Raw genomic sequence first — 26,650 nt, forward strand, 5'->3', positions numbered from 1 at the left:
AGTGCTGGGCGCCAGCCCTCCTGGAGCAGGTCCAGCCCGCAAGGTAGGCTCGGGGACTGCGCTGAGACCGCCTGGCCAGCTCCAGGCCCACTGCCCTCCTCCGGAGGAGCACAGCGCTGCGTCTGCGCTGGGATGCCCCGGGGCCCGCTTGGACCTCCACTCGCCCCTCTCCTCCCCACATGGGACCCCGCATCTGGAGCTGCAGCTGTGGTCCGTGTCCTCTCTGCCCCCCGTCCATGGCTACAGACGGCAGCTGGGACCCAGGAGGCTGCAGACACAGACACACACACACACGTACTGAAGGACCCACCGCCGACCAAAACGTGCTCCCTGCTTGCTCCTTGGTGTTGACACGAACGCCGCCAAGAACGACCAGCCCGGAGACGGGTCACTGGTGAGGAGACAGGACACAGGGACCCCAGGCCAACCTGGTGGCTGGCGGGCTTCTGACAAAACGGGCTTCGGCGGGCAGGGCAAGGGCGCGTCTCCTTCCTGTCGCATCACAGATCCCATCCCGAGACGAGATGAGGACAGGTGAGCAGCACCCTTGGGTCACCTATCCCACAATGGGCCACACGCCTGGTGAGCGCTGGGCCGAGGGCCGCGGGCAGCCGCAGGGACAGTGAGGCCCAGTGACCCGCCAGCTGGCGTGGACCTAAGGACCTGTCTGCCACCCTCTAAGCAGCTGGCGTCCTCACCCGCCTGGTGACAAAACCTGACAGAAAAGGTGCTTTAGGGGAAAATGAGCATCTTCTCAGTCTCCCTCCTGGAGACACACACGTATGCTTCCTTCCCGAACCTGGAGCAGGAGAGGCTGGAAGCACCCTGTGGCCTCCCCCCTCGGCTCCTCAGGCCTTCCGTGGGTGCAGAGGCTCGGACATGCGCCCTTCTGCCCAACCTCCCAGGAAAAGAAAAAAACGCAATCTGAGCACAACGCAATCCCCTCCTCAGCCCACAGATCACACCCGCGGCCGGGCGGGAGCAGTGTCACGGGTCAGCACTGACCATCCTGCCCGCGGCCCGTCACCGGCCTGCCCACTGACCTCAGGCCCGTGACAGTGAGCGCTGGCTCCTTAGGCTAAGACGCTGGCAGAGCCGAGACAATCAGACCCGTGTTCCTTCCTCCCTCTCCTCTAACGGGTCTGTGAGGGGCCCAGACCAGGCCTCCGGGACTGGCCCCCTGCCTGACGCACTCACTATTAATGACAAAAGCAGCTTTTTTGTGAAATGCAAAACACTGGTCACTAAACTCTGGATGCCAACCCAGAAACTGCTGGGGAACTTTTTAATCCTTAGAATCTTACCAGAGCGAGGCCAGCAAGGGCGGGAGGGAGGGGAGAGAGGAAGAAGGGGGCCAGCGGGCGGCGGGGCTTCTGTAGCGACCCCTAAGCACCTCCCGCCCTGAGGACGTCCAGGACTGGAGCCACGGGCCACGCAGAGGGAGCACCCGGACTGAGCCCTACCCTGACGGGACCTCACCTCACGTTTCAGCAGTCCCCTGTGGCTTGGAGCTGCGAGCTGAACACGCGGAGCCCTGGGGCAGAAAACCTGATTTAGTGGTTCCGCAGCTTAAGAGCTCAAGTCCTGAGGAGCGCACTGCGACAGTCAGCCCGCAGGAAACCTCGCTTCTGTTTTCCAAGTTTCAATGGAGGTGAATAAAGAAGTGTGACTTCCTCTCGCGTGACTCGTTTCTGACAACTGGACTTTCAGGTGATGAAGGGGTAGGTACACTGATTTGCTTTTGTGTTTTACCCCACTGCCATCCTCTGCTTGAACCTCCCCTCGAAGGAAGGAGTCACGAGGTCAGCTGACCACGGTCCTCGCAGAATTCCAGAGCTCTTCTACCACAAATAACCGGCCCTATAAATCGGGGGTAATTTCTCCCTCCTTTGGCTGTTTCCTCCTTGCCTTTTTCCTCTTCCCCTAATGCGGCAGTAATGTTCTGAAACACACAGAGCAGACGCTTCAGAACCACTCCTCAGTCCTCATGTATGTCTTAATCAAACCAAAGCACATCCGAGCAAACTGTGAGCTAATGGTGTGTGTATGTGTCATGTATGTGTCATGTATGTGTCATGTATGTGCGAGTGCAGATGCATCACGGACAGAGGTGCCACAGAAGCGGCTTTATTTCTCGAAGTCTGAAAACACAGGCAGACTCGGCCGACACAGAGGCAGGCTGTGGGGATGGAGACGCTCCGGGTGGCACCTGCTCTCTCACAGTGGACGCTGCTTGCCCGGGGACCGGCGCTGCAGAATAAAGTTGGGCCCCTGTAACTGGGGGGCTCCCTTCGCTCCCGTGACTACCCGATGTCTGCTGTGCGATGCTCGAACCCCTGCCCCCCAGTGTGAGGCTAGCGGAGTCCAGGAGCTGGGGGCCTGGGCATGTCTTCATCACTGCGAGGCAGCGTCCAGGAGGCATCACTTCAGCCAGATCCACTTGTCCCCAACATCTTCGTTGTACCCAGCACGGTACTTGCGGCCCGGCAGCTGCGGGACGGAGAGCATGGTTACCAGCAGTTAACAGCAGACATGCGTCTCCTGCTCACTGACAGCCTCCCTGCTCCATCCCTCGCCCCCCAGGGCAGGGGGGCCTGCCCCTGGGGGTTCCTCGGGAATAAAGCACAACAGGACCCCGCCTCGGGAGCTTCCATCCTGGGGAGAGGGCCGTGGAGCCATGGGCAGAGGCTGTTCTGGCCCAGGGGAGCCGCAGCCGTGCGGGAAGGGTAGCGGCAGCGGATGTGTCAGCCCTCTTCCTCCGACCCTCCCGTCTCCTGCCTGCACCTCCCACAGGGACCCCACGGCCGGTTGGGGGTGGGGCCCGGGAACACAGGGCAGCCTCGGGGGGACCCTGAGTGACACAGGGTGGGAACCAGAAGCGGCCATGAAGCAGGAGCTGCGGGCGCGTCTCCCCTCAGCCACCCTCGTCCACGAGGCGTCCCCAGCCAATTGCCACAAACACAGCGGCTGTAGCAAGAGGAGAACAATCTAAGAGTTTACCATGCCTTCATCTCTATCACAGCAGAAAGCAATGTTTTATCGGAATGACGAACTGCAGCCTCGCATCCAGAGAACAGAGTTCAGACCTCAGGGACGATCCAGGAGGCTCCCCAGCCTTCCTAACAGCAGCAGGCCCGCCAGGCCAGCCACCAGCACCGCAGCATGGTACGGGAAGGCTCTGCCATCTTCTTTGTGAATCGGATTTTAAACCACAGAGCAGAGAATAAACACGAGCAGAGTCCGGAGCCGCAGAGTCCGCCAGCCTCTAGTAACCGTGCCCCAGTCTGCTCTCTGCCCCTCTCGGGGCAGCACCTGACCGGTCGTGGGCGCAGAGCGGGGTCCCCAGATCCCAGCGGCCGTCTCAGTGCAGAGAAGCCGACAGAGAACCCCAGGAGGTTTCCGTCTGCAGTGTCTCACAGTGAGACGCAGAACTAGCTTCTGCCTTTTTCTCACTCCATTCCCCTTTCCACCAACCTGCGCCCCCACCGCCAATCCATTCCGCACTTGCACACCCCCTCCGCGGAGCCGTGAAGGCAGAGGTCATGGGGCCGCCCAGCGCGTCCCCCAGGAGGTGCCTGATGAGCCAGCAGGAGTGCTGCCCCTGGGCCTGGCTGGAGCTCAGCGCTCTGGCCCGCGCGGGCCCGTCCTGCATCGGGGGGGAGCTGGCAGGGACGGTGGGTGTGAGTTCTGAGTGGGGGCTCCAGAGGCAGCGGAAATGAAGTGATGCTACTGAGTCTGACCGCATGGCATCTGAGGCCCTGGTGAGCCCTGATGTTAGGAAAGGCACCCAGCTTTACCCGCACCAGGCTGGATGGCAAGAGTGCCCGGACGTGGCTCAAGAAGTCCGAGGTCACAGAGGCTACACCGGGCGCTTAGAGATGCCGGCACAGGCTGAATTAGCCAGCTGCTCAGACACCAGCTAGTTGAAAAAAGAAACACACATATTTGCTCATTCTCCTGGAGGAAACAAATCCTCCACCTCTGACGCACTGTGTCCTAGCTGCTTTGAGAGACATGAACGCAAGTCCTATCTTCTCTAAGCTTGTAATACACAGAACACATAAGCCAGTCAGGAAGTGGGACAGCAGCAGGTGGAAACTGCCGGAGCGGTGGAGGGGTCTGAGTGCTCCCTGCCCAACCGGACGGGGAGAAGGGGACACGGTTCCAGAGAGGCGGAGCACCCACTACAAATACATCCACACTCGGGGCTCGTCTTCACGCCACAGGGTCGCAGTATCATACAGGTAAACGTCTTAATTCCATTTAACTCACATTAGCTGAAAAGGAAAGCTAACTCAACCCTTGTTCAAACAGCTGAAAATAGGACGCTTTCTAAAAATCCTAAAACAAAGTAACGACTGAACACGAGGGCAGCGCGGGCACCCCAGCTGGCCGGGCTGTGGGTGAAAGGTCTCCCGTCTCTTCACAGCTGCAGGTCCCGTGGAAACCTGCGCCTCTGCACAGACCAGTGCTCTCGGCGGGACGTCCACCTCTGACACTAACTTTCCTCGCCGAGGGGCACGAGTTATTTCCCATACACGGCAATACAAATAATGGGACATGCAGACTCATGCTTAACTTTAACAAGAGCTTTCCACGGAGCGTGAGGTGAGTTGGGGGGAGAGGGGCAGGTCTTAGCGCCTCTTCCAGCCACAACTAACGAAGGACAGATTGAAAGCCCTAAACATCTACTCACATTAAACAGCCTCTAAACTGAGAACGTGCATTTTAACATAAAAAACAGATGCCTAATTAGTCCTAACTAAGGTTTGAATGTCGAGAGGAAATACGAAACAGCCAAGTCTGTCCCTGTCTTCTTCAGCAGATTTAGATAAACTGATCCTAAGCCTTTTCTGTTTATTACAAGTTTGTCTTTAGTAAAGTGAACTTTGTAGAGGCAAGAACATGCAATATTAACACATTAAACTTATTAAACAACTCTATTTTAAAAAATTGTAAAGGAGAACTTGACACTGAAAATGAAAATAGTAACCTGAGATAGTAAGGAAATAAAAATAGCAGGAGAGAAAACTGAAGATCCTGTTGTCCTAGCAACTGTCTTGGACACGATCTGATTCATGGAGGGAACACAGTATCTTAATAGCATCTGGCCTCCTTAAATTGGAAAGAGACAGAATCGGTAAAGTGGAAACCGATTCATGGTTTGCCCACCCCAAGGAAGGGCTGTGCAGAAACAAAAAGTGACCTGATGCAGGGCTTGAAAACGGCTTAAAAAACTAGCAGGCACTCACGCACACATTCAGTGTTTACATGAGTTTGTTCACAGGGTCACTTCCATCTGCAGAGCTGGGGCAGTGCTGTGTGAATGGAAACGTGGTGATAAACGGCTCCCACGTCCCTGGAGACGGCATGGAGGCCGCAGGCCAGCAGGAGCCCAGCCAGGGCCACCACAGGGCTGCAAACAAGCGCCCAGGCCACGGGTCAGCGAAACCAAACCAAACCAGTCCTTCTCAGCACGTGAAAGTCCGAGACCCTGCCTCTCCTAAAAAGGTCACCCTTCACTAGTCAAGGCCCCCGTGTCACGGCAGGTGAAGTGGCCGAGCCCACACCAGGACTGACACAGAAGCCACCAGCCCAGTCTCGGAGGGGTCGCCCTGCGGCCCCCCGTGAAGGGCCCCACCTGCCCTGCTGGGGCCTCGGGGCCCTGATGACCTCCCTGGGCCTCAGTCTCACTGACAGTGCCTTCCTCTCCTGCACTCTGCCTGCCCCTCTCCCCCACCTGCACTGACGCTTCCATTCCTGGAATGAGCCGAGCCTGCCTCTACCTCCCAGGATCACTCCCCCCGCCCCCAAGTGTGGCGGGGACACCAGCACCCATGTGGGCAGGCACCCAAGACCTCTCCTACACGGCGGCCCCCACCTGAGCCCCCACAGCACTCAGAGGCCCTGCTATGCACTTGCTTATCACTGCCCATGCCCGCTACCCCTTACTCCTCCATGTCCCCAGGGCCTAGAGCAGCACCTGAAACAGAAAACATGCGACAGGACACCAGGGGTGTGCCTGGGGCGGCAGCAGGGGCTGCGGTGAGCAGGCCCCACCGCCCAGCGCTCTCGAGATGCCGTAGGTCTCAGCGCAGGGCTTCCCTTCCACACCCTCAACTGGGCTGAATGACTCTCTGTCCACTGCGCAAAGGGAGACCGAGCTTCCGCTCGGACCTTCTGCAGAAGGGACACGGAAGAACCAGCACGAAATCAGCTTTCAGATCATAAACAAAAACAGAGAAGCCTTTCGCTTCCAGCAAAGCAACAGCCCAGCACCCTGAAACCCTCAACACAAAACCTCCAGAAGCGCTTTCAGCTGCACTGCTCAGCAACGTGAGAACTCACCTGGGGCTGAAATGGAGCGGGAGCGGGAAACCAGGTGAGTGGCAGGCTCCACCCCCGGGCCACCTGCAGAGCACCGGGCAGGTGGTCCTGGCCACGCACCTCCCACAGGTGTGCCTCAGAAGTGACTGGGGGTGGGGGGAGGGGAAGGCGGGGGGGGGGGGGGGGGGGGGGGGGGGGGGGGGGGGGGAGAACGCGCAAGGAGGTCTCAACTGGGGACCTTAAGAATTCACTGCCTCAGCCGGTCCTCACACAGCGTCGGCTCCTGATCCTCACCATCCGGACCTGGAATCCCACAAGCAGCAAAGGAAGCTTCAAGCCCGGCTCTTCCTGAATCCCTGGGCCTGGAGCCAGCAGCACAGTCCATCCAGGAGCAGGGCCGTCAGCATCAGCAAACAACACAGGATGCCCCACGCATGAAATACCCGGGTTGGGAGTCCACCCAACTACAAACCAAGGTAACTGATTTCCAGACAGTCTGGGTTCACCTGAATTCAAAACTTCCTGAACCATCCTGTCCTGGGGAGCGCCAGGGAGAAACACCCACAAAGCATGAATTCAGGGTCCAAGGTCTCCGAAAGGCAGCAGGAAATAAGCCACCACGGGTAGGAATCACAGAAAACGATCAATGACAAAGCCAGGCCTCCAACCCTGACACCACACACGGAATACAGCAGCTACGTTCAAGATGTTTAAAGTAAGAGAAGAAAGGAAAACAGAAGCAAGGAGTAAGATCCTACCAACGAATCAGAAAGTATCAGCTTAACAAGAAAGAAATTTAAATCTAGATCAATCTTGGTTAAACTCAAAAACACCAGAAACAGAAAGAGCAGAGAGTTCCTGGAAAAAAATGAGACCAAAATATTTAATTAAAAAAATAAAAGGATAACGTGCGATTTCGTTTTCCAAGAATTGGAAGCACTACCCAATAATCTCCAACCACAGAGCGTCCGCAAGCTCAGCCTCCCCGTAGGACCCAGGTTTCCGCCTCTCCACTACCATCACAAGGAGACAACAGGTGTGTCGGGAGAACACCGCCCCGCCTCCTTCCCAGGCTCCCCGCAAGCGCAGGGCCAGAGCTCCTCAGGCTTCTGAGGAGACCGTGATGCAGGTCTCGGTTTATTACCTTTATTACATTAATCAGGATGACACAGCTGACCCTTGAGCAACGCAGGGGAACCACAGACCGCGGAAATGGAGGGGGCCACCGGTAAGTTCTTACCCCCACGTTGTACAAGGACCAACAGAACAAACTTCTCATATTCCGACTGGCTAAAACACTCATTTTTAAATGCTGTTTTCCTGGACAGCGAGAAACCAGGGTAACTCATTTCTGCAGACCGTCGCCATAGAAAGCACCCTGTCTACTCTCGCTTATTCCAGGAAGTAAATGGCCGCAGAGCACCCTCCACTCTAGTACTGAACCAATCTGGCTGGGAAAGAAACAATCCCTTAAAACGTCCCCGCACCGCTCACTCAGGGAACCACCCACGTCTCAGTCCCTCAGAGACGGCGGCCTCACCGGCTGCTTGCTCGGCCATTTCTAGAGCTGTGCTCACAGCCGGGCCAGGGAACCTTCAAGGAGACAGACATCTTTCCAGATACGAACCATTGAAGAAGAAATTCACAGAAGGGTTTTATTAGTTCATCTTTATTCCCTGCAACACCCTTTCTAGAGTGAAATTTGGCAGTAACTGTTGCTCATGTCTTTAAGGTCCAAACAAAATTCTGTGAATGAAGAGATACACTCACTATTACTTACATTATAATTTCAACTTATCCTTTTTTAAAAATTCAGACTTAAATTGAAGAAAGTAAGGAAAACCACTAGACCATTCGGGTATGACCTACATCAAACCCCTTATGATTATAAAGTGGAAGTGACAAACAGATTAAAGGGATTAGATTTGATAGAGTGCCTGAAGAACAATGGATGGAGTAACACTATGTAACACTGTATAGGATGTGGTGATCAAAACCATCCCCAAGAAGAAGAAATGCAAAAAGGCAAAATGGGTTGTCTGAGGAGGCCTTACAAATAGCTGAGAAGACAAGTGAAAGGCAAAGGAGAAAAGGAAAGATATATCCATCTGAATGCAGAGTTCCAAAGAATAGCAAGGAGAGATAAGATTGCTTCCTTAGTGATCAATGCAAAGAAACAGAGGAAAACAATAGAATGGGAAAGACTGGAGATCTCTCCAAGAAAATTAGAGATACCAAGGGAACATTTCATGCACAGATGGGCACAATGAAGGACAGAAACAGTATGGACCTAACAGAAGCAGAAAGTCTTGAGAAGAGGTGGCAAGAATCACAGAATTATACAAAAAAGATCTTCATGACCCGGATAATCATGATGGTGTGATCACTCACCTAGAGCCAGACATCCTACAGTGCAAAATCAAGGGGACCTCAGGAAGCATCACTATGAACAAAGCTAGTGGAGGTGACGGAGTTCCAGCTGAGCTATTTCAAATCCTAAAAGGTGATGCTGTGAAAGTGCCGCACTCAATATGCCATCAAATTAGGAAAACTCAGCAGTGGCCACAGAACTAGAAAAGGTTAGTTTTCATTCCAATCCCAAAGAAAGGCAATGCCAAAGAAATGTTCAAACTACCACACAATTGCACTCATTTCACACACTAGCAAAGTAATGCTCAAAATTCTCAAAGCCAGGCTTCAACAGCATATATGAACCAAGAACTTCAAGATGTTCAAGATGGATTTAGAAAAGGCAAAGGAACTAGAGATCAAATCGCCAACATCCATGGATCACAGAAAAAGCAAGACAATTCCAGAAAAATATCTGCTTCAATGACTACGCTAAAGCCTTTGACTTTGTGGATCACAACGAACTGTGGAAAATTCTTAAAAGAGATTGGAATACCAGACCACCTGACCTGCCTCCTGAGAAATCTGTATGCAGGTCAAGAAGCAACAGTTAGAACCAGACATGGAACAACAGACTGGTTCCAAATTGGGAAAGGAGTACATCAAATGTGTATATTGTCATCTTGGTTATATGCAGAGCACATCATGCTAAATGCCAGACTGGATGAAGCACAAGCTGGAATCAAGATTGCTGGGAGAAATATCAATAACCTCAGATATGCAGATGATACCACCCTTATGGCAGAAAGTGAAGAAAAACTAAAGAGCCTCTTGATGAAGGTGAAAGAGAAGAGTGAAAAAGCTGGCTTAAAACTCAACATTCAAAAAACTAAGATCATGGCATCTGGTCCCATCACTTCATGGTAAATAGACGGGAAAACACTAGAAACAGTAACAGACTTTATTTCCTTGGGCTCCAAAATCACTGCAAATGGTGACTGCAGCCATGAAATTAAAAGATGCCTGCTCCTTGGAAGAAAAGCTATGACAAACCTCGACAGCACATTAAAAAGCAGAGACATCATTTTACCGACAAAAGTCCAGCTAAATCAAAGCTATAGTTTTACCAGCAGTCACGTATGGATATGAGAGTTGGACCATAAAGAAGGCTGAGGGCTGAAGAATTGATCTTTTTGAACTATGGTGTTGGAGAAGACTCTTGAGAGTCCCTTGGACTGCAACGAGATCCAACCAGTCAATCCTAAGGGAAATCAGTCCTGAATATTCATTCATTGGAAGGACTGATGCTGAAACTGAAATTCCAATACTTTGGCCCCCTGATGTGAAGAGCCGACTCATTGGAAAAGACACTGATGCTGGGAAAGACTGAAGGTGGGAGGAGAAGGGGACGACAGAGGATGAGATGGCTGGATGGCATCACTGACTCTATGGACACGAGTTTGAGCAAACTCAGGGAGACAGTGAAGGACGGGGAAGCCTGGCGTGCTGCAGTCCACGGGGTCGCAGAGAGTCAGCCGCAACTGAACAACAACAAGAACTATCTGTGTGCACACGCTCGGTCATGTCCACCTCTTTGCCACCCCATGGACTCTAACCCTCCAGACTGCTCTGTCCACGGGATTTCCCAGGCAGGAATACTGGAGTGCGCTGCCCTTTCTTACTCCAGGGGATGTTCCTGACTCAGGGATCGAACCCACATCTCTTATGTGTCCTGCACTGGCAGGCAGATTGTTTACCACAGAGCCACCTGGGAAGCCCTCTCTAATATCATCATAATTTTTCCTAAGTCTAAAATCATTCTTAAAAAATGAAGTTATTTTTAAAAACACCTAAGAATTTTAAGAATTAGATTTCCCCAATCATTTAAACATTGACTAAAAATCCCAACATTTCTAACCATTACAATCCTAAGTCCAATATAGCAGCCTCCCTTTAATGGTCACAGATCAAAAATAAGAGAAAACACAATAAGGATGAAAAAAAGCCAAGTAGCCTCACTGTGTCGCTCGGTGAAATGACGAGTATGTCCAGCTTCTGGTGGACGAGCACAAACCAAGTCCCCCCGGAGCCACCAGGAAAAATGGACAACATACGAAAAATAACGTGTGCCAAGACATCAGAGGCAGGGAGGTTCCAAGGTCCCGGAAGAGGACAGCAAAGAGGGGGCTGCCTCCGTTCAGGGGCCCCGCCCGCACTTACTGGCAGGAGTGAAGCTGAGTGAGCCCAGCAGTGGTCAAGGCCCCCCCAGAGAAGCGGTCCAGCACAAGGACTCCCATCAGTAAGGGCACACGGGAAACACAGCGGACCTCTCAAGCCCCAGGGCAGCGCCCGCCGGCTCGCCCTCTGACTGACACGGAGCCTGCATACTAAAATGCTGCCGGAGGACAGTAAGCACACGGCTGCAGCCTCACACCATCTTAACTGTTCTTCCAAAATAATGACTGGCATTTGAAAAAATACCAGTATACCAAAACATAAGATTAGATGTCCCCAAACGAAAAGACCAGAGGGATAATGAGTTTAAACAGATCTAACAGAGGTCCAAATATTACAGTTACCAGATAACTTTGTGACTGATATGCAAGAGAGATTAGATAACAAAATAATTTCAACAACTTGAAAAAAATTTTTTTTTAAAAGAAGGAAATTCTAAAATGAAAAACAACTATGATGAAAGTTAAAATCTCAACCACAGAAAACACAGGCCTAGGAGCAGATCCGGAAGAGCTGAAAAGAGTTAGTAATTAAGACAGAGTGAAGAACACATCTGGGCTGAAGGTCACAGAGACAGGATGGAGGACAGAGGAAAGAGGACACAGAACACGGCAGAAAGGGCCCAGCGTGTGAAGCCAAGGGGAGGGGAGAAAACGGGGTGCAAGCCAGGCTATTCTAAACCCGACAACACGTGTCAGCCAAAGAATGCTGTGGACTCTAAGCAAAGTACACACAAAGGGACAGACACACACCCCGAGACAGCACAGATGCTCAGAACCAAGTCAGAAACACTGCCTTAAAACACAGCAAAACCCTGCCAGACACATGTGGAAAAAGCCTTTCAAAAGAGCTCAGCAGCTCCAGGGGTGGGGGGCGGGCACTGCGGGCGTCACCAGGCTCCACCGCGGGCCTGTGCAGAGGGAGCGTGGGGACACCCCGGGGCGCGGCCAGGAGGAAACGCTGAACCGAAGGGCCAGGGTTCCCGCTGCCTGAGAAGGACGGGGAACGGGGGACAATGAGGAGGAGCCTGGAATTAAAGGTGCTGGTGTGCACTCGCGGCTGTCAGTACACTGAGACAGAAGTGAATACAGATGTACGTGTATAAAATAGGAATCTTGGGAATCCATAGTGATATAAATAAATGAACAAGCAGAGAGAGGAGACAGCATCTCTTTATAGCAGAACAGTAACTAATAATGTAGAAGGAATGGCAGAATCAGGATAATTATGCTTTGATAGCTATCATATTAACCATTAATTTAGCCAAGAAAATGAACAGATGCTAACTACTGGGTCAAAGTTTGATGAGGAAATGGACATTTACATGGTTTCAAAGTACTTCCACTGAAAATATTTATTAATTACAAAGAGTAAAACAGTAACTTTACAGTGAGAACACCATCTCAGTCAAGTGACCAAAGGTAACCGAGCCCATGACAGGACAAACAGGAATCACATGCTGCTTGATAAGATATAGTAAGTTCCCTAACATCCCTACAAAAAACACACAAAACCTAAGTCTGATCATGGGAAAATATCCAAACCAAATCAAACTGAGGGATGTTAAAAAATAACCATCCTGTTATCTTCAGAAGTGCCAAGGTCTTAAATATCAAGGAAAGTCTTAAGAACTGATCATATTCATAGGTTCTAAAGAGGCAAGAAAATTAAATGCAATCTATTATCTTGGCTTAAATCCCTTTGCTCTAAAGAACCTTCCTGGGACAGCTGATGAGCTCTGATCAAGGTCTGTGGGTCAGAGGTAGTAGCGCATGACTGTTAATTTCCTAACTCTGACAGCTGTGCTGTCGTCAGTGGGAGAATGTCCTTGTTTATAAGAATTACACGCTGCAGCCGTGGTCCTCAAACCTTAGTGTGTATCAGAACCGGCTGGAGGACTCCCTACAACAGGCCCCTGGCCCCTCCCCAGAGACTGCTCCGGGGGCCTGGGCTGCGGCCTGAGAACTGGCACTTCTCAGGGCGCCCAGGTGCCCTGACACGGGGACCACTCGCTGAGAATCGGTGCGTGAGGATGGCTGAAGATCATGGTCGTGATGCTGATCACTGACAGAGGTTCGGAAGTTAGTTTTCTATTCCTATTATTTTTGTAAGTTTGAAAAATTCCAAGATGAAAATCAGAATAACTTAAAGACCACCTTAACCAATAAGGGTGAGAATCTGCCGTCAGCAAAGCTTCCTCAGACAGAAGGACTGTGACCTACAGGAAGGTGTGAGACCAGGGAGGCCTCAACAGCGGGGCAGCCAGGGGTCAGTGTGCGTGAACTGACCACACGAACAATAACCACAGTGTCCGAAGGTTTACATACAGACAGTGACGACAGATGACAGAAACAGCACACAAGAGCCGGGTCAAGGGGCCTGATACTGTGGAACTAGAGAACTACTGATGCATATGAGAAGTTAGTAAATCAAGGATGAACACTGTGATCACCAGGTTAGCCACTAAGAAACTATTGAAAAAATCATAACTAGTAAGCAAACAGTATGGGAAATGGAATAAAAATGGTAAAAAAAAAAAAAAAATTAATCCACAAATATGCAAGAAAAAAAATAAATACAAAGAAGAGGCAAGAAAAATATAAAATATATAGTTAACATAAGCTATTTAAACACAAATGTATCAGCAATTGCACTAAATGTGAATGGATAGATATTCCCCATAGTTAGACTGGGCAAAAACTAAAGACAAAACTGTTCTCAGGTTAGAAGGTGTCCATTGGAAATACAAAGATACAGAAACAATGAAATTAAAAGATGTGGAAAAAGCACTACCATGCAAATATTAACCAAAGGAAAGCTGTGGACACTATAGAAGTTACAAGTCAAGTATCCTTAAGGTAAGAACCGGCACCAACAATACAAGTGAAATTTCATCACACATAAAAGGAGTGATGCTGAAGCTCCAAAACTCCGGCCACCTGATGTGAAGGGCCAACTCACTGATGCTGGGAACGACTGAGGGCAGGAGAAGGGGGAGAGAGAAGATGAGATGGTTGGATGGCATCACTGACTCAATGGACATGAGTCTGAGCAAGCTCCAGGAGACAGTGGAGGACAGAGGAGCCTGGTGTGCTGCAGTCAATGGGGTCGCAAAGAGTCGGACATGACTTAGTTATTGAACAACAAAAGGGTAACTCTATTAGGAATGTGCAGCAATTCTAAATGTGTCTAAGTCTAATAATGCAACTCAAGATATACACGAAACAAAACCTGGCAGAACTAGAGGAACAAACCCACAGACAGTGGCAGCCTCCCCCAGACCTCTCATGGCAAGCTGACAGTGGAAGCAAACAAGTCAGTGAGGAGAGAGGCCGTCTGAATGACACGACCGACAGACTTCCTTTCAAGGACGCTACAGGAGCCTGGCACACGAGGGGCGGAACGGCCTTCTCCTCCAGGACCGTGAACCGCCGCCAAGGTGACCAACGCTGGGCCCAAAAGTCAGTCTCAGCTGCCTTCCAAAGACTGAAATCACAAGGCTGTTTGTGACCAGAGAGGAGTTAAGCCAGAAATCAGCAACAAGAAACCACTAGAAAGACTCTGACTGTTTTTAAATTATCTAATATAATTCAAATTAGCACAATAGCCAAAAAAGAAATCAGATTAAAATTAGAAAATATTTTGAACTGAATGATAATGAAAACACAACATCAAGAACTATGAGATCCAGTAAATTAAGCAAAATTTGGAGGGCAATGTGACCAGGTTTACATGCATATATTCAAAAGCAAGACAGGCTGAAAATCAATGATCCACCCACTCATACTAAGAAGTTAGAAAAACAGCAAATGAAAGGGAAAAAATAAGGAGCAGTCATCAGTGAATGGAATGTACAACAGTACAAGCAAGAAGCTGGTTCCCTGAATGACGAACTTCTTTCAAGAGTCTGAAATAGAAGGAGGGAAAACGCCAGGACCAGTAACAGGATGAAGAAGGGGACTGGGGCCACCATCAATGTGATCAATGTGATCTAATTAAAAACACATGAACAACTTCATGCCAAGAAATTAGAAAATATGAAACGGAGGCAAATTCTTTAATAAACACAACTTAAAAAACCCAAGAAGTAACAGAATCCTGAATATTCCGCGTCTATGAAGGAAAGTTATAATGAGAAACACTTCTGCACGGCTCCACCAGTCAAGCCTTCTTAATGCTGTAGCAAGGAGTAATGATAACCTTGAGCAAACCCTTCCAGAGAATTAAAATGAGGACCCCCACTCAACTTAGTGCTTGATCTCAGCACGATCTTGCTGATAAATCTGACTAGGATACTACAAGAAAGAAAAATTACAATCTCACCTCTCAGGAATATAAATAAAAAATCCTAAACTAAACACGTGAATTAGGTTCAGCCACACACGCAGAGGACAAAGCACACACATAGGACTTATCCCGGAAATCAAGGTTGGCCTTGCACTAGAAAATCAATCAATGTAATTTTTATGACCATATTAACAGAAAGAGGAAATCACCCGTGACCAAAAATATGATAACACTCAACATCCATACTCAACCGCAGCTCCTTGGAAACTACTAATAAAATGGAACTTCCCTGACCTGGGAAAGAGAATCTATGACTAAGCCGGCCAACTTAACGCTTTGGTGAATTCCTGAGAACTTTCTCTGTGAGATCAGAAACAAGAGAAGGATGAGCCCTGTCACAGCATCTATCCAACCATGAACTAGAGATGCACCCGATGTAGTAACGTTAAAAAAAAGTATAAAGATTAAAAGAAACGAAACTGTCACTCTTTGCTGGCACGCGTTTCCCTTCTCACAAGGGAACTGTAAATGCCCGTCTTCCACACAGCTTTAACTTCTGAGACCCCCAGTGCTCCCCGCAGTCATCACGAGGCTGGCGCGGCTGCCGCGCCTCTGTCTCCCGCATCTGCCAGTTTAGAGTTCAGTGGCGTGGCTGGGTTGTGTCAGTTTTCCTTATGCTTCCTACTGTTTATGATAACTGGCAGTGGCTTTTCACTTACATTACTGACACAAAGTTTCCTTTTCAAATAAATTTGTGAAAAAAAGAGGCACTGCATTTTTTTAATGCCAACGGCAGGGCACCTGGCCTGCAGCTGTGACCTGATGGGCAGGCGCCCTTGGAGCACTTGAGTACTGCCTCCGCTCACTCGGGTTCTGCGGTGCCAGCGCCTTCATGTATTTATCCCGTTTGTTCGTTAGTTCAATGATTTATTCCACTAAAAAGTCACTGAGTGTGTACTACGTGCCAGAGCTGTCCCAGGCCCTGGGAACAAAGCCGTGAGTGAACAGACAAGAATCCCTGACCTCAGTCAGGCAGTGACATCAGAGTGGGAGGAAACAGAAAATAAACAGAAGGTAAAACGGAGAATCTTAAATGACGATGGCAACTGCTGTGGAGAAAACTGAATTCCCAGAAGAGGGTAGGGCAGAGCTGCTGTGAGCTGGGGGAGCTAAAGTTCAAGTCTTGGTCACGGTCCAGGAGGATCCTGCCGAGAAGGTGACGGGTGAGCAAAGACCTGCAGGGGCGAGGTGGGTGGATGGGATGCTGGGGAAGGACCACACAGATCCACAGAGGGATGCAGAGTGAGGCTCAGTGCTCCTGGGACATTCACGAGGCAGGAAGGAGGCCCCTGCGGCTGGAGCAGAGGGAGGGCCCCGTCTGCCCAGAGGGCTCTGGCTTGTCCCCTGCAGGATATGGGGAGGTAAAAAGACGTGTGATGCACCTGGTGGGAATGTCCTGGTCTCTGGTTACAGAACAGACTGTACAGGGTGCAGGCAGAAGCAGAGCAGTTAGCTGGGAGGCTGAAAGGAGCACGGCTTGGGAGGCATGCCAGTCTGGACCAGGGCAGTCATCGCAGATGTTCTGAACGGTGGTCAGACTGTGGACGGAACCGAGTCTACTGAACTTCTGTATTCTGTTGCAGTCTATTGTACTGGAAAGTGAGAGAGAGGTCAGCTGACTTCTAGGTTTCTGGCCTCAGGAGCTGGAACTCCGGAGCTGGACGTCGCAGGATGAACTCAAGCAGGACGGTGGTGGCCACCACGTGGGGGCGGCCCTGATGCCAGGCTTGCCGAGGCCGCTGGGTCACCACGTGAGGGGCAGGGACAGCACTCGGGGGTAAGGCCCCCGGCCCGACAGAGCAGCGTGGAGGCAGCAGCTGTGGTGAGGGGCCTGCCAGCTCCCCTCAGACAGGGGACGGGAAACAGACGCGCGCATGAGGAGGAAAGAAACGTGCCAAAACACAAACTGCAGGGACCCCGAGCGACGGCTTTATACCCTCACGGTCCTCCCCAGACACCTATGCTGAAAGGCACTTCGAACGTTGCCAAAGAACTTACTTAAAAGCAAACGCCAAGAATCTCAAGTAAGAAGGAAAGCAGTGGATGTCCTTGGGCTCCAATCAGTGCTGTGCTGGCAATGGGCAGGCACAAGTCAGAGCGTTACAGTCACACGGAAACACTGAACTGAGACGTCAACTCGTCTGCGCACTGACTGCCCTTGCCCAGAGAACCCCATGGACAGAGGAGCCTGGTGGGCTACAGGCCGTGGGATTGCGAAGAGTTGGACAGGACTGAGCCACCAACACACATGAGCACTGAACACTCAGCCTGAAGCTCTGATGTAAACAGTCACTCTGCGCTTCTGCCGACAGCCGATCACAGCCACCGCGGACGTTCTCACCACCCCACTGGAGCCGTTGACTCAGAGGAGTGATCACTGCCGGCCAGGTTCCAACAGAGCTTCCAGAGCCCCCAAGGTTTACCCAGTCCTGCCTCGACGATTCTTCACGCCACTCTGAACGAAGCCTGCCGAGCTGCCTGGCTCTCACGCCTGCCCTCGTCCTCCCTGAGGGCGCCCGTCCACACTAGGCCTCTGCAGAAACGCACACCTCCCCCCTCATGGATGACGCACCATGACGCCAGGAGTGAGAGCCACCGGGAAAGGAGAGATAAGAACTGAGGAACAGACGACAGGCTGGCTCAGACGGCTGCCTGGGAGAGCGGCGCCCTGCATGCGCCCTGCCGCTCGAGAAGCTGCGGCAGCCCAGTAGTGAACGGGGAGAGGAGAATTATTTCAGCGGAAACGGAGCTCGCTCACAAAAACAGACCCACAGGAAGCACTCTCCAGGACTGACCGCACAGGCTGCCTGACCCCGCTGCCCGTTGGCCTTACCTCTGTGAACTCCTGGAAGACCCGGTCACTCTGGTGGGCGCCGACGGTCACCTCTGGGAGGAAGACAGGGACGGACGTGTAATTCAGCACCTCCAACTTATCCTGAACCCTGGAGAGTCAGACAGATGTCAGACAGACTGAACATCAAAATCAATACAGTAATATCAATAATACAATAAACCCTGGAAAGTCGGACAGATGTCAGACAGACCGAACATCAAAATCAACACAGTAACATCAATAATCAATACAATAAACCCTGGAAAGTCAGACAGATGTCAGACAGACCGAACATCAAAATCAACACAGTAACATCAATAATCAATACAATAAACCCTGGAAAGTCGGACAGATGTCAGACAGACCGAACATCAAAATCAACACAGTAACATCAATAATCAATACGGCACACTAAACATCCAAGTCAATACAATAAAGTAAGCTCTTAGGCTGATTGTTTAAACATCCACCCGCTTCATCTCAGAAGCCAAGCTTGCCCCAAACACCCTGTGGGGAGTGGGAGCCACCCTCCCGACTCCACTCAGCACAGTCTTTTAAGAGTCCCACGGCCAAGGTGACTCCCTCTGGGGAAAGGACATAGATTTGACAACGTAAAGAAGGATCTGCGTGTGCTTTAAATACAGACACAGCAGGAATACGAAGGTAAGAGCCAGCGCCACCTATCACAGGGCTGCTCGCGTGGCCGGCGCCCATGAAAAACCTGCATGACTGAGGAAGGCGGGGACAGAGCGGAGAGCCAGTGTCGCGCTGGAACTCCACTGCCAGATCAGCACTCGCCCGGAGGCCCCCGCCCTGTGGGGACCGATTCCAGGAGCGGGGGCTGACCAGGGCGACGTGGAGGAGGCTGGGGAGGGGAGAGCCCCCGAGGGACGCCTGCTGCACCCTGCTTTTCTCAGCACCGAGACACACAATCAGAGGACTCACTCCCTGTCTCGCCATTTTACTCTGAATGCTAAAATGTTTATGCTTTGTTAGAATTTGCTTACTTTAAATTAAATTTACTCTGACTATAACCACTAGAAGATGAAAAGCATTTTGAGTGCTTTTAGGAAGAAACATTAAGTCTCCTTTCTTTGGGTTCAAAACCAAGAAAATGATTATTTTAAAAGGCTCCTTTCCCATTAACGACTTATAATGGCAGAAGATGCCTTCACTGAAATGGCCCAGATGGAAGCTCTCTAAGTGGGTTTGGCTCTCGGCCACGCTGTGAGGACCCTGGGTGGATTCGGCCCCTCCACCCGGGGAACACAGCGCACTGGGAACCTGACCAGGCTGCACGCGAGTGACCAGGAGGCGGGAGCATGTCCCAGTGTCACTCGTGGGAGGACGACGACCCTGTGACCGAACGCCACCCCCAGGGAAGGCTGCTGGGACGACGCTTTCCTGAATGTGTTCACATAGACTTCAGTGGTCGTGCACACAGCTATCACATTCACACTCAAATATGAGAGTTTTCTCTTCCTTTTAACTGCAAACTGGTTACAGAATATCTTTCATAAGATTGTATCAATAAAGTCCATGTCCTTACTTTTAACACAAATAGAATTATTCTATACTTATTATATGCTGATGTGCTCAGTTATGGCCGACTCTTTGCGACCCCATGGACTGTAGCCCACCAGGCTCCTCTGTCCATGGAATTTTCCAGGCAAGAATACTGGAGTGGGTTGCCATTTCCTTCTCCAATACTTACTATATACTTATTATATAGTAAGGATAATTTTTAAAGTGATCTCACTGTAAACAATTTCAAATAAAAATGAATCTTGTGTTTTAAATGCTAATAAATACCAAACTGGGGTATGGTTTGGTTTTCACCTAAAAACACACTGAAGAATTGAAAAGAACAAACTGGCCTAGGAACCTGTGTAACAGAGACCAACAGCGCCACCTACACGTAATCTGGAAGAACTACCGTTTACACACCCCCTTACAAAAAAGGTGGTGTTAGTCACTAAGTCCTGCCCAACTCTCTTTGCAAAGCCTACCAGGCTCCTCTGTTTCTCTGTCCGTGGGATCTGCCAGGCAAGGATACTCAAGTGAGTTGCCATTTCCTTCTCCAGGGGATCTTCCTGACCTAGGGATTGAACCAGCCTCTCCTGCACTGGTAGGCAGATTCTTTACCACTGAGCCACCTAAGGGGCTCTCAAAGAGGGTGTATCTTTGAACAAATATCTTCAAACTATTTTTGAAGATTAAAAAAATAATCTGTAGAGACTGTTTTACCACGTATTCAAACTTGTCTAAACTGCTCTTTCACTCTCTGTGAGCTTCAATGATGACTAAGAAGAGCCCGTGGAGCCCATCTCCCGTAAACCCAACTCTCAGTCTCCAGAAACTACAGACACATTCCAGACTGAAGATAAGCGGGGAACGGACACAACAGGACACATTTTATGACTCAGGAAGCTAACGCGGGGAGAGAAAGCATTCTGTGCACGGGGCATTTAGTCTACTGAAGGAGACTGAGACGCTGCTGGCACGGCCCCTTCACGTCACAGGCCAGAAGTGTCCCCGTGAGAAGACAGAGCGTCCCCGGGCCCGGTTCACAAAGCCAGGGCTCTGCCACACAACTCCAAACAACAGTGAGGCCGAAGGGAAAGAGAAAAACAGAAAATTACGGCTTACGACTCATCTGTTTCCCAGTCAACGGAATGCCTACACTTTCTCCTAAAACATGTCTATCTTTTAGCTTCTCCTGATGGCAAAGTTCTGTGTGAAACCCTACACTCTGATACCAAACTCCTACCCTCCAGTTTTCGTAGCACTGAATTCCCTATCAGAAAGACATCCTCCAGAAGTCACAGGAAACACACGTCCCAGAGACGAACAGGAAGGGAGCCCCAGCTCTGGAGGTGGGCCCTGAGTCCCACGTGGAGAAGGCCTGACTGGGAACGCGTCCCCAGCACAAAAATGAAGCAAGCAGGGCAGCAGTGGTCAGTTACAGATTATGGATGTGAACACAAAACGCTATCAAGGTTGAATAGGTACTCACACATACAAGATTACACACCAACACACATACTGAGATGTACAAAAATGCCCTAAACCAGTAATCTGGTCAGGTTCTGAACAAAATGAGTATAGCTGGTAAATGGCAGGTTTACTATAATTATCTTAGAAAATGGTCATAATTTCGCTTGAGTCTCCCACATTAAGAAATGGCACTTAAGTGAAAATAAGCAGAATTGCCATTGTAAATTGTTATGAATTATCCTTGGGAGGCAGAGGAGAAAAAACTGGGAGAAGGAAAAAGCAATACCATTGATGACGAAGTGAAAAGTTACCCTATGTTGCCCAGTCTCGGCAGGATGTCAGGGCGCCAGGACAGTCACTGTGTGGACATGTTTTTCATGTCCTCTACCCAGAAGGAGCTGGTACTGACAAGACTCACACACACACCCACGTCAAACAAAAGCCTGGAAACGTCAGAAGGGCGTAAGGAGAAAAGAAGGTGCACAGAGCGTGGTCAGGAGAACACGCAGGTCTTGAGGGAATTACTGGGCAGGTGGGGAGGAGACAAGTTCAGGAGACTGTCTGCATCCTGATGGCAGAGGCAGAAGCAAACGACAAGGACTCTGAATTAATTCTGGGAAATGGAACTTGGATTCACGCCTGAAAAGTCACGCCGCGGAGAGGTTCTGAGTAAAGGAAACACAGGGTCACTGTGACACTCGTGAAGATTAGCTGGCGGGCAGACACACAGGGATGGGCGGGATGAAGAACAATGAACGGGAAGCAGAGATCCAGAACCAGGGGCAGAGATCCAGAACCAGGGGCTGCACCCCCACCCTGAGGGCGGGATCCGGGGAAGGGGCAGGGTTAGGAGGAAAAAGGTGCGTTTAGGCACATGACCCCAGGGGAGGAGGCAAGGACCCCACCAGGACCCCAAACAAGACCTCCCCAACCATATAAAACACCCTAACAAATGCAAAAGACCTGAAATCACAGGAACTGTGTTCTCAGACCACAAGAGAACTAAACTAGAGGAACATTTATAGCATCAAATGCATATATTAGAAAGGAAGAAAGATCTAAAACCAATCACCTAAGCTTCTACCTTAGGAAACTGGAGAAAGAAGAGCAATTGAAGTCTAAAGGAAGCAGATTAAAAAAAATAACAATAAAAAGTGGAATAGATGTCAAGGAAACTGAAAATAAGGAAAGAGAGAAAAAAAGGACTTCCAGAATACAGGTTCAAGAGTGCAAGCTGGCACACATATTCTGGAGAACAATTCACAACACACAGTAGCCATAAAATATGTTCACATAATCTGACCCATAACTCTACTTTCATATTTTAGGAAAGTAAACTGAAATGGAATAAAAATAAGTACAATATGCTGCTCATTACTATTATTAATATGAAGAAGTGAAAATAACCTAAAAGACTGATATTAAAGAAACAAAAAGGACTATGCCTATATCTCAGAGATCAACTTTTTCTGTTAAGGGCCAGACAGTATTTCAGGCTGCGAGGCCTACATATAGCTTCATATATGTACCTTCTTTTTCTTATAGTCCATTAAAAATGAGGACCATTCTTGGCAGCTGAGGCCTGGAAAGGCCCGCAAGCCATGGTCCCCCACCCTGACTTGCGTCATTCAGAGGATTTATGCAGCGTGAGTAGCCATTAAAAAAATGAATTTTAAATATTTAACAAAATAGGGACATGCTCATGTTAAAAGTCACCATACAAAGACATATGCAGGATAATTTTTATTTAGAAATATAGAACATGCAAACACTTTAAGCAAGACTGGAAGAACCCGCATTAAACTCTGACCCTGCTCCCGCGGGGGCAGACCTGCCTGTGATCCGGTCCAGCCTGACTTGGGCTTCCCAGCCTTCTTTCAGAGTGGCTCTGATCTCTCCCCCTTGAGCCCACAGAGCTCCTCCCTGTTAAACTCTTCGCCGGGCCTCCAGAGCTCAAGCCTCCAGCACAGCCTCCCGCCCTCGCGGCCACTCTGGACTCACGACCTGTCTCTCATCTCACTAGGAAGACAGGAGCCACCTGCGGAGAGCTCTGAGAGCCCAGGTTCTGGCGCCCCTCCCCATCCCGCCCCGCCCCGCCCCGCCTAAGTCACGCCCCCGCCCCGCCCCGCCCCGGTCACGCCCCCCGCCCCGCCCCGCCCCGCCTAGGTCACGCCCCCGCCCCCGCCCCGCCAGGACTCACAGCATCCTCAGCTTGTGCAACATGCGGTCGTTCTGATCCAGCCACGGGCCTTTGTCGTACCTCAGGTACTCAATATCCTCGACCACCTGCGCTCAGGGATTTAACACAGGTCTTAACAGAGGACACTCAGCTCACAACAAACCCCAGACCCCCGGCAGGAAGGATCATGCCCTGAGAGTCAGAAACAGAGCAGGTCGGATGGTCAGCCTTCAGTGAAGTGAGGGGTTGAGGGGCGACCCCATGCGGGCGCTGGGCCGGCTGACCCTCGGCGGTGTGGCAATTCCCCGAAGGCTGGAAGGACGGGGCAGGCTGGAGACGGGAGGGGAGCCAGCCCTCCTCCAGACTCCTCATTTCCTCTTGCGCAACTTGACTCCAGGAGGCAAGTCTCAGCCACTAAAGCAACAACAGGACAAGAGAATACACACACTTCCTAGAGTTCCAAGAACCTACATTCCTCAGCCTGCAGTCTGGACAGCCTGACCGCCCAGTGGGGCGGCCTTTTCAGACACATTCTCCCCCAAAACACGCCAAACTCAGGGACCTCTTTAGGTTCTAAGAATGTGAGCACATTCAGTTATGAACGCCAATGATAACACGGTCTCAGAGAACACGCACTACTCTTCGGCTCTGACCCATGCCATGTAAACCCTCTGCCAGAGGAACAGAAATCACCTGAACACAAAGAACCCGACATCACAGACAGAGCAGCCCAGAAGGAGACAAAGTGCAGCCTCGCTTCCAGGCAGAAAGAAGCGCCTGAGGGAACCCCCGAGCGCGGCCAGAGCCGGACTGGACCGTGGGTCCCCCGCTGCGGAGATGGGCCTGTTCTCTCCCCCGCTCCCTCCTCTCCCCGCGCGGGGGAGGAGCTGAGGCTCTGCCGTCACTGAAGCGGCCACCTCTGCAAAGCTGTTTGCTGTCACCACCTACTCCTCAACTCCAGACCAAAAAACCTGGGTTTTCTTTTAGAATTTTTAAACTTTTTAAAATAAGTAATTGGCTTCTCTGGTACCTCAGCTGATAAAGAATCCGCCTGCAATGCAGGAGACCCTGGGCTGGGAATATCCCCTGGCGAAGGGAAAGGCTACCCACTCCAGTATTCTGGCCTGGAGAATTTCATGGACTGTATAGTCCTTGGGGTCATAAACAGTCAGACATGACTGAGTGATTTCACTTTCACTTTTCAATTGATACTTAATATATAATATAAAATATGGGATTTTTGTTTAACCAAATGATGGTCATTTGCCTCAATACCATTTAAGAGATAATCCAGTTTCTTCTATTTTTATCATCGTTTAAAGCACTGACTTTTCCAACCGTGAGCACACACACGCACCTATTTCTGGACTCTGCTCTGTTAAACTATTATTTCTTTTATTACTACTGCAGTGCCTTCGTTACCATAATTTTGTAATATGTTTTTACATTTGGGAAGGAAAATATTATTTTCAAAAGCTCTTTTTAAACTGGAGGATAACTGTCTTACAATGCTGTGCTGGTTTCTGAAGCATAGCACTGAGAATCCCCGTACCTGTGTGAACCCCTCCTCCCTCCCGGGTCGACCCCACCCTCCAGGTCGTCACAGAGACAGGCTGGGCTCCCTGTGTCATCTACCAGCTTCCTACCAGCTGCCTTTCCAGATGTTCTGATTACTCAAGTTCTCCCGAAAATAGCAGAGGGTGAACTGCACCCACTACTTTGGGGAAACCTGGTATCTTAACGTGGTCGACCCCAAACAACACAATCCAGAGTCGAAACCCAAGCACAACCTGGAGGCGGGCCTCCTTGTGCGTGGACAGTGGTTCCTCCACATCCTTGATGCCGTGAGGCATCACCGTGCTTCCCACTGAGAACCTCACGCTGCGGCAGTGGAGGGTTTACACTGAGAAAATCCACGTAAGAGCGGACCCTCGAGGTTTAAACCCCTGTTGTTCAAGGGCCGACAGTCTCAATAAATCTTTCCTATTAACTAATCCAATGCTCAATTTTACCATGTGTTTAACAAAAACGCTGGTGCAGATAACCCAAAATTCCTTGCATCTTCACCCTTCCATAATTTTAAGATCCTAGCAAGTGAATAATTTAAAGGAAAATCAAAACATCACGCTCAGAGAAATGTGATGGGGGGGCGGGGCACTTAATGTCAGATCATGAAACACAGATGCTTCTAACATTAGGAGGAGCTGAACTCATCATTTGGTTTGCAAAAACCCTACACAGGAGTTAAATTTAAGAAAAATTAGAAATTTTCAGCCATTTTCTTACCTTTTCTGCATCTTGAGCTTCCCATGCGCTGTACTGTAAAACCTCACATTTCTCACTGTAAGAGAAGACAAGATGGCATCTCATGTGAGTCTTGCAAGTGGCTGTCACTGCACAATGAACACCCGACGGCGAGGCGCCCACTCTAAACACAAACACCCACATTCTCTGAGCTGGCTCTCAGGGCATGGCCGGCTGAGAACAGCAAACCCGAGGCAGGGCTGCACCCAGAGCTGGATGGTAGGAGCTGTAGGTCTGTTTTCTGACCTTCCTCTGACTGAACCGCCCCCACCGCACAGGCAGTAGGCCCGTGTTTATGGGGCAGGGACACGGGTCAGCTTCGCGGCCACACAAACCACCACCAGCGGCAGCACACGTCACAGGAGGGCAGAGGGGAGCCCAGGGCTGCACTGGGACACACGGACGGCAGCCGAGGGGGTTCGGGAGGGTGCGTAGAAGGGAGCCCAGGGCCGCACTGGGACACACGGACGGCAGCCGAGGGGGTTCAGGAGAGCAGGGCAGAGGGGAGCCCAGGGCCGCACTGGGACACACGGACGGCAGCCGAGGGCATTCGGGAGGGTGGGGCAGAGGGGGTGGCGGGAGGGACACATTACTTGAGCTGCTATAATTTTGGAGAGCTCAGGGTCTGACCGTCTGCCCTGCTGGGCAAGGATGTGAACTTTCTTGGCTCCACAGGGGGGTCACCAGCCACCAGAGAGCAAGGGCGGGGCTGGGTTCACTGCAGAGGAGGAAGCTGTCTGACCTCCAGCAGGATGCAAAGCAGCCCCTTGGGAGCCCAGGCCCGTGTAGGGGTGAGAGCTGAGTCCCCACTCAGCTCACGTACAGAGCATGCGGGAGCACTGGACGAAGCAGTGGACACTGAGAACCCCTGCTGGACACTTCACCAACAGGAGGCCCCCAGGGTGAGTTCTTGAAAATTAAATGCCAGGTACAAGAAAAACCTTATTTCATCTGTAGGCCGAATCTAAGACTTCCTTTCCTGACGGCACAGCTCAACGTCCTATTTGGGACCGGCTGGGAAGCCTTTGCTCAGCAGTGACTTTGCAGCCAGAAGACCTCCACGAGGAATCTTTGGAACT

At 50.6% G+C, this 26,650-nt stretch overlaps 1 protein-coding gene across 1 annotated transcript in view; it reads right to left on the reverse strand.

Annotated features, from left to right (window-relative positions):
- Positions 1–2,111: 2,111 nt before the first annotated feature.
- The window catches only part of NDUFA10 (NADH:ubiquinone oxidoreductase subunit A10), a 35,617-nt gene continuing 11,078 nt past the window's right edge, over positions 2,112–26,650 (reverse strand). The window contains exons 7-10 of the mRNA XM_043462162.1: positions 25,554–25,608; positions 23,289–23,374; positions 18,092–18,200; positions 2,112–2,490 (exon numbers count right to left, since the gene is read on the reverse strand). Coding sequence (XP_043318097.1) covers positions 2,422–2,490; positions 18,092–18,200; positions 23,289–23,374; positions 25,554–25,608 — 319 coding nt within the window. The 3' untranslated portion in view covers positions 2,112–2,421. The remainder of the gene's footprint in view (positions 2,491–18,091; positions 18,201–23,288; positions 23,375–25,553; positions 25,609–26,650) is intronic.

The sequence above is a fragment of the Cervus canadensis genome, chromosome 2, assembly GCF_019320065.1.
Source record: "Cervus canadensis isolate Bull #8, Minnesota chromosome 2, ASM1932006v1, whole genome shotgun sequence".
Lineage (NCBI taxonomy): Eukaryota > Metazoa > Chordata > Mammalia > Artiodactyla > Cervidae > Cervus > Cervus canadensis.